Source organism: Rhinichthys klamathensis, unplaced genomic scaffold (assembly GCF_029890125.1).
Source record: "Rhinichthys klamathensis goyatoka isolate OS25496 unplaced genomic scaffold, OSU_Roscu_1.1 h1tg000318l_1, whole genome shotgun sequence".
NCBI classification, from domain to species: Eukaryota; Metazoa; Chordata; class Actinopteri; order Cypriniformes; family Leuciscidae; genus Rhinichthys; species Rhinichthys klamathensis.
Window position 1 is genome coordinate 1,962,501 of NW_026606834.1, and position 7,331 is coordinate 1,969,831.

The 7,331-nt window shown below is 38.1% G+C and overlaps 1 protein-coding gene across 4 annotated transcripts in view; it reads left to right on the top strand.

Moving 5' to 3' along the window:
- Positions 1-1,022, top strand: part of si:ch211-45c16.2 (mitogen-activated protein kinase kinase kinase 13) — a 60,405-nt gene extending 59,383 nt beyond the window's left edge. For all 4 annotated transcript variants that reach the window (XM_056271376.1, XM_056271379.1, XM_056271377.1 and 1 more), the window contains exon 15: positions 733-1,022. In XM_056271376.1, the coding sequence (XP_056127351.1) occupies positions 733-834 (102 nt within the window). In that variant the 3' untranslated portion in view covers positions 835-1,022. The remainder of the gene's footprint in view (positions 1-732) is intronic.
- The last annotated feature ends 6,309 nt before the right edge of the window (positions 1,023-7,331 follow it).

Genomic DNA, 7,331 nt, shown 5'->3' on the forward strand with positions numbered 1-7,331 from the left:
AAAAAAATTAATAAACGCATAATTTTAAAATAAAACAATTACTAAAATATTTTAAATGAAAAAAAATCTAAATAGAACAGTAAAAAAGATATATTATTTTAAATAAATTGATATTAGAATAAATACTTATTCAAAATTAAACACTTAGTAAAAGATATATATTAATTAAATTGATATTTGAATAAATCAACTTTATTCGCCATGTATAAAAAATACTTGGCGAATAAAGTTGATTTTTTCAAATATCAATTTAATTAATATATATCTTTTACTAAGTGTTTAATTTTGAATAAGTATTTATTTAAAAAAATATATAAATAAAAACAATCAATATAAAACTTTGACTACAAATGTGAAATAAAGTAAAATAAATAATCTTGAAATTAAAAACAATCGAAATAAACTTAAATATTTGATTTGTTTACCTGCATATCATGTGACCAGTAACCATTATTAGAGAACCGTGAACATCCAAATGAGTTGTTAGATTATTAAAATATAACTCGGAGGTATAAAATATTTAAGGTCAAAGATGTTCCACTTTAAACGAACCAACTCAAGCAAACGATTCATCCACGAATCTTTGCTAATCGGAACATACAATCATCATTATGAGTGTTTTTGGCGAGACCATAACGTGTTGAAGCAGTTGTTGAGTTCAGAGTTCGAGTCCCTTGCTATATAATTCGACTAAATGTGAACCGTTTCCTGTTTCTTTATCTCTTCGCTCAGAATCCGCTGCATTTCGGTGACTCCGACTGTGATACTTCGGATGCTGAATGTTCCGACGCCACCATCAGGAACAAGCCTCCCTGCGCTCCCTCTTCCTGGTGAACCTTCGGAGGAAACCACGGCAATAATCCACGCCTGCTGTAAACAGCCATTTTATCCAGCCCTTCCCATAATCCACCACTCTCTCTCTCTCTCTGAGCATCTCAGGCAGATTCCTCTGAAGTGATAATGTAGCTAGAGTAACACGCTTCATTTATTTTATTATGAGCTGGAGGAAGTGCAAAACAAAATCAGGAACTGGAATTCCAACATCAAAAAAATAAATTGCGAGTATTAGCGCTGGAGTGTTCAAAACAAAACAAGGCACCTCAATACCAGGTTAGTTAGTTAGCTAGTTAGCTAGGTTAAGATGATTGTGGTCTGCAAGAATGTGTGTATATATGTCCGTAGGTACGTGAACGAAAGTGTTAAGTGTGTAGCTTGAGGATCCATTCCGTGACGGGACCACAGACGCACGGGACGTCGAAACATGACACGTGTCCCTCTGGAAACCTGCGACTTCCTGAGTTTACAGAAGTGACGCCCTTCAGGGTAACTTTAATTTGAGCACCAGCAGGAACAATGTCTTTTTTTTGTTTCTTTTGCCCTTCTGACTTCCAAGATCTATGGATGAATCCCAGCATGCCTGCTTGGTCGGCATTTGATCAGCCAATCAGACGACTGCTTCTGCTGCTCGCCTCTACGGACAAAATGGAGGTTAAAAAAAACCAACTGCTCTACTGGAACAACGTCTTTAATGATCAAATCAGTGTTTAAAGGACCCCGGAGCAGCTTTTCTCTCATCTCAGGACTGTGTTTGAAGAGATGCCGCTGTGGACGGCCGGGTGAGAGCAGGACGCCTGCCGTGTGCGGAAGTAGGACTTCATCCCTAAAGAGTTTCTTTTTCTCCGTCATCTTTAACTTGACGTGAAAACCAACGATGGAGATGTTCTGGAGATGCAGTGTCCCTTTAGATTGAGTTAAAGGGATCTTTTACCCCCCCAAATAACACTATAGTTCATGTCATTTCAAACCTGTTTGACATACAAGTATCATACACTCTTGAAATAAGGGTTCTTGGCATTGATGGCTTCTGTTCCACTAACGGTTCTTTATTGTGAAAATTATTCTTTTAGATTTTTTAAACGTTCTTCACTCTTAGAAAACACAATTATTTTAAAGTGCCCCTAATATGCTATTTTAAAGGTTCCTAATTTAGTTTGGGATCTCCTGTTTACATGCGTCCTTGATCAAAAAACACTAGTTTTCTCATAATATACATCAGACATCTCATTTCTCGAAGAGTCTGAAAACGGTTAGTTTTAAGGTTCGGTCTCTCTAAACCCCTCTTTTCCGAGAGCTACTTTGCTCTGATTGGTCAGATGGCCCAGTCTGGTGTGATTGGTTTACTCTGCTCTGATTGGTCAGAAGACCCAGTCTGTTGTGATTGGTTTACTCTGCTCTGATTGGTCAGATGGCCCAGTCTGTTGTGATTGGTTTACTCTGCTCTGATTGGTCAGATGACCCAGTCTGTTGTGATTGGTCTACTCTGCTCTGATTGGTCAGACGGCCCAGTCTGGTCTGATTGGTCTACTCTGCTCTGATTGGTCAGACGGCCCAGTCTGTTGTGATTGGTCTACTCTGCTCTGATTGGTCAGACGGCCCAGTCTGGTCTGATTGGTCTACTCTGCTCTGATTGGTCAGATGACCCAGTCTGTTGTGATTGGTCTACTCTGCTCTGATTGGTCAGACGGCCCAGTCTGGTCTGATTGGTCTACTCTGCTCTGATTGGTCAGATGACCCAGTCTGTTGTGATTGGTCTACTCTGCTCTGATTGGTCAGACGGCCCAGTCTGGTCTGATTGGTCTACTCTGCTCTGATTGGTCAGACGGCCCAGTCTGGTGTGATTGGTCTACTCTGCTCTGATTGGTCAGACGGCCCAGTCTGTTGTGATTGGTCTACTCTGCTCTGATTGGTCAGACGGCCCAGTCTGGTCTGATTGGTCTACTCTGCTCTGATTGGTCAGATGACCCAGTCTGTTGTGATTGGTCTACTCTGCTCTGATTGGTCAGACGGCCCAGTCTGTTGTGATTGGTCGACCGCTATAACGTGTGTCGAAAACGAAAGGTATATTATCATAGACTTCGGATCTTCTTCAGCACTTGATACACAGTGATACGAACCGTAATGGTGGCGTCCGTTATAGTGTGAAAACAGCGTCGTCTCGACATGAACAACACTAACCAAACACTCCCAGTCTCAGTTACAACCACAGCGTTTGAGGAGCAAAGGACACGTCGTTCACGGGCAGCCAATGAAGACCATAGACTGGCATTATGCAAATGTATTACATAGTTATGTAGGTTTGTAACAGGAAGTGAGACTGGAATTACAGATGACTCGTTTCAGCAGTTCAGAATCGATCCGTTCTTTTTAGGACACAATAACTTTATTTATCTTTAAAACTTTGCAGACCTTTTACATTCACAAACGGCTAATATCCAAACAAGCATAATAGGAGAACCAAAAATGTTGCAAAAAACCTTTATTATTAAGAGTGTAAAGTTTATCGCAAGAACATAATACAGATTTGTAACAACATAAGGGTGATAAACGATGACATGATTATAGTTTTTGGTTCAAATATCCCCCTATAGCGTCTTTAATAACGTGTATGGTGTGTTTGTGTGTTTGTAGTGTGCTGTTCATGGAGACTGCAGAAGCGCAGATGTGTTAGTGTCAGCAATAACGTCTCAGGCCGGTGAGAAGCGTTCGCTCAGGACGACTGTCTAGCAGGCTGGACAGATCGAGAGGAGTGAGGCGAGGTGGATAGAAACTGCTTTGTAAAAGACCTCTATTTTTTCAGATATGAGTTCGTTATTTTTACACCGTGAGTTTTTTTCAGTAAAAAAAAAAAAAGGAACAGGAAAGAAAAGAAAAAAAAAGGGAAAATTCCCGTGCTTTTTGCTGGTTTAATGCTCAGGTTCAATGCTTTATAGTGCTAGTGAGTCTCCACTAGGGAAAGCGGTTTGTCTGTCGTGCTCGTGTTTGTGTTTGGAAATAAGGCCAGTTCACACAGTTTGCAAATCCAATCATTTTTCTGAACAAAACTGGATCAAACTGCAGTGTGAACGTGGTGGTCTGTGTGTCTCGGTGTCATTTCTCCCTCGCAAAACATGTTGCTTTTCATCTCCTTATGAAAGGGACTCTGCATCTTCCGGCATGTCTATATATTATTGTCGCATTCATATTTACCCTGTGTTTAGATATAGACGTTATAGTGCTAGTTAAAAAGCCTCGTTCATCATCAGTAAATGCAGCCAGATCCTCCAGATGTGTTGCTGAACAGCACACGGCATGTCAAATAAACTGTGAATGGTATTATTATTTTCCTTTTTGTTATTATCTACTTGCAGCTTACTAAACAGAGCCTTGCGAGATGTGACTCTATAATAAAACTACAGTATCGTTGAGTACGCGAGGAAAGCTGCCCGTCTGCAGCAAACGAACAAAGCAAAGGCCACTGGAAACAAACTCTACGTCAACATGAAAGCAAAACTCACCCTTTTTTGCTTTCGGCTTTATTGTGCACGTTTAAATTCAGGTTCATAATGTCCATCATTCAGTCATTTCCTGAAGGGGAAAATCAAGTCCTGTCCCTTTTCTCTCTTAATATCAAGTTTCACATGGAAATATTCAAAGTGAATTGGGTTGTGAACAGTGTTTCATGTTGACTTCAAACTCTGGGCCAATTTCCCAATGTCATTGGGGGGAAATATCAGCCATTATTGCTGTAATTGAGTTTTTTTGTTTGTCATTTCTGTTCAGTATGATGGTAATGTGCTAAAAACGCAGGATTTCTTTAGACGGAGTGAACTTTATTAACATGCAAGTCTGATTGTAATGAAGGCGAACCGAATACACGCACCAACCTCAATGTTTCCGTTTACGTGTTGCTCTAAAGATCAGGCCTGCGTTTTTAGTCTATGAAGTATGATGAAGTATGATGATGTATGAAGTCTTTCCGGCCACTGCGCCATCACAAATCCTGTAAAATATGATTTTAATTTAATTTAATTTAAAAATGTCTGTCTTTTTATTTGTAGCTGGTCTACATGATCATTTAACTTAATTTATTTTGATGCACTAGTAAGATTTCTGTTAATTTTTGTGTATTTTTCGTCTCATCTTCCCGTCTTCTGAAGTATTACTGACGAGGTGAGATGGCATCTTAAAGAAATGAACATTTTGGTTATTATTTTCTCCAGCCGTATGCTGTTGTTATTTTTATATGGAAATGGGGGAGGGGGATATCTGTACATTTATTACATCTGGACACTTTTCAAATTTCATTCTCATAGACCATTGTTTATGGCGAGAGATTATTGGCTCACATTTAATCATTGTAATTTTATTTAGAAATGAATAAAAACGACAATTATTCGTTCAGTTCGGCTGTTTAAACTGTACGTTCCTCTATTCTAAGTCCTGCCGTCTGTCTTATTCACATTAACTGTTTTGAATTGCTTTGTCAATAACTACAAATACAGGTATTTAAAAAATGAACTTAATTTGTGCAGAATTTTTTCCAGAATTGTCCTCCTCCAGTTATTTTCTTTCTCATGTCTCACCTCTTTTCCTCCCTGATCTTGAATGGTGTTCTGATCAACCAATCCTGGAGTTCCCCTGTAACCGCCGGTGTACAGTGTGACAGGAGTGTGTGTAAATCAAGGCAGAGCAACTGCATGGAATAAACACTGATGTACTGTACTAAACTCTCTGGCTTCTCCTCATTCTGTGCATATCATCTTTAATGTTTCGTTAAACTGATGCTCGTCGAGAGGTTTCTTGTGCATGTTGTATTTCCTTTACAGCCATAAATAAGGCCTAGTATTCCATGTCCATTCACTTACATGCGAATAAAGCAGAACTGAGTTTAAGGGCCAGATAACTTATCGTTTCATATAGAGTTGAATGTTCAAAGTTCACAAGTTTTATTGCATTTGCATATTATATAGATCATTAGGTCTCTGGAGTATTACTGCACAACCAGTGAGAAAAACATCTAGGTTACATTTCCCTAATTCACTTAATTACATGAACTATAACAAATGTTCAGCATTTTTTATAATTCAAATGTTCACCAGTGACCACAGCCTTGAAATGTAACCTTTTTTTCAGGAAAATCAATGTACTCATTTTTTTGTTCAATGATATTTTTTTATTTAGAATTTTGAGGGGATTTTATGATATGCAGTATTTATAAAAAAAAAATCCATTAGAATTAATACATTTTTAAAAAAGTCAATAAATGCAATATTTCACATTGACATAGTGAAGGCCTTTAAAAAAGTTCCATCTGGAGGCATTAAAAAATTAAAACTTGTGTATTGTTGTGTAACCACCTGTAAAGCTCCCTGCATAAATATAGAGAGGCTTTTGGATTCCCTTTGTTTTTTAGAAATAATTTAGACATATTTAGACATTGCAAAAGACAATTTTTGTCAAGGTTTACATATTTTTTTGTTAGATAAGTATCAGGTTTTGCATTATGACTACAAAGGGAACAGATGGAAAGTGTGTGTGTGTGTGTGTGTGATTACAAAGCTAATGTGACAAAAGTCTCCAAGTGTCATTCCTTTCCAATGAAGCAAAACTAGTTTTTAATTCAAATGTAAAAATTTTGAGCCCAGAGGCTTTTAAAAAGCAAGTCCTCTCTCGTTTTTTACATTCTTGAGTTTTTCTCAATGCCATGAGGACAAGGCATTACATTTTCAAATCATCACATTAACATTAGTTGCCAGAAAATGAAAGAAAAAACTAAATAACAAAAATATTAATAAAAAGAAAAAAGATTTATTTTTTTTACATAAAATCCAGTGCTTTTAAAGCATGACTTGTTCTCAGTTTTAGTTTGATCCAAACTATTTAGATATAATTTAAAGTCATTTTAAAAATGTGGTTTCCATTAAGCCCACTTCTTTTTATGCATATGGTATTTTTGCTAATAAAATAAATAGCCTAACTGTATAATATGTCATTCCAAAGTGCCATTCTGAGTATAAAAAAAGCACATCAAACACACACATTCATATCATCCGCTTCATGTTCCTACTATTAATTAAAGCTTTGAGTAAATACAGTGAAAAAACAGATGTAAAATAGTTTATTTTTCTAGTGCACAGTATTCACAGGTACATATCAAGCTTAAATCGGCTATAAAGCGAGCACAACACGTTTTTTATGACATCCCATGACGTTGCACTTCGGTTATTATGGTTATTGCCACACATGTGCACCGCAGCATCATGAATATTCCAGATCCTCCAGTTGCTCAAGGATAAGGAGATCGTGCAGTTCGACGCGTCGCATTCGCATTGTGCCAAACCCACCGTGCAACTTGTGTAGACCAGAGAGACGTCAGCGCGCGTCAGGGGCGTCCTTGCGTCTGTTTCCCGGAAGGTCAATCTGCGCAGGAGGAGACCCGACGCGACGCGCTGGAAACGAACTTCTCCGGACGATTGCTTCACAGTTGCACGGTAACCGTATACTGTTATTAT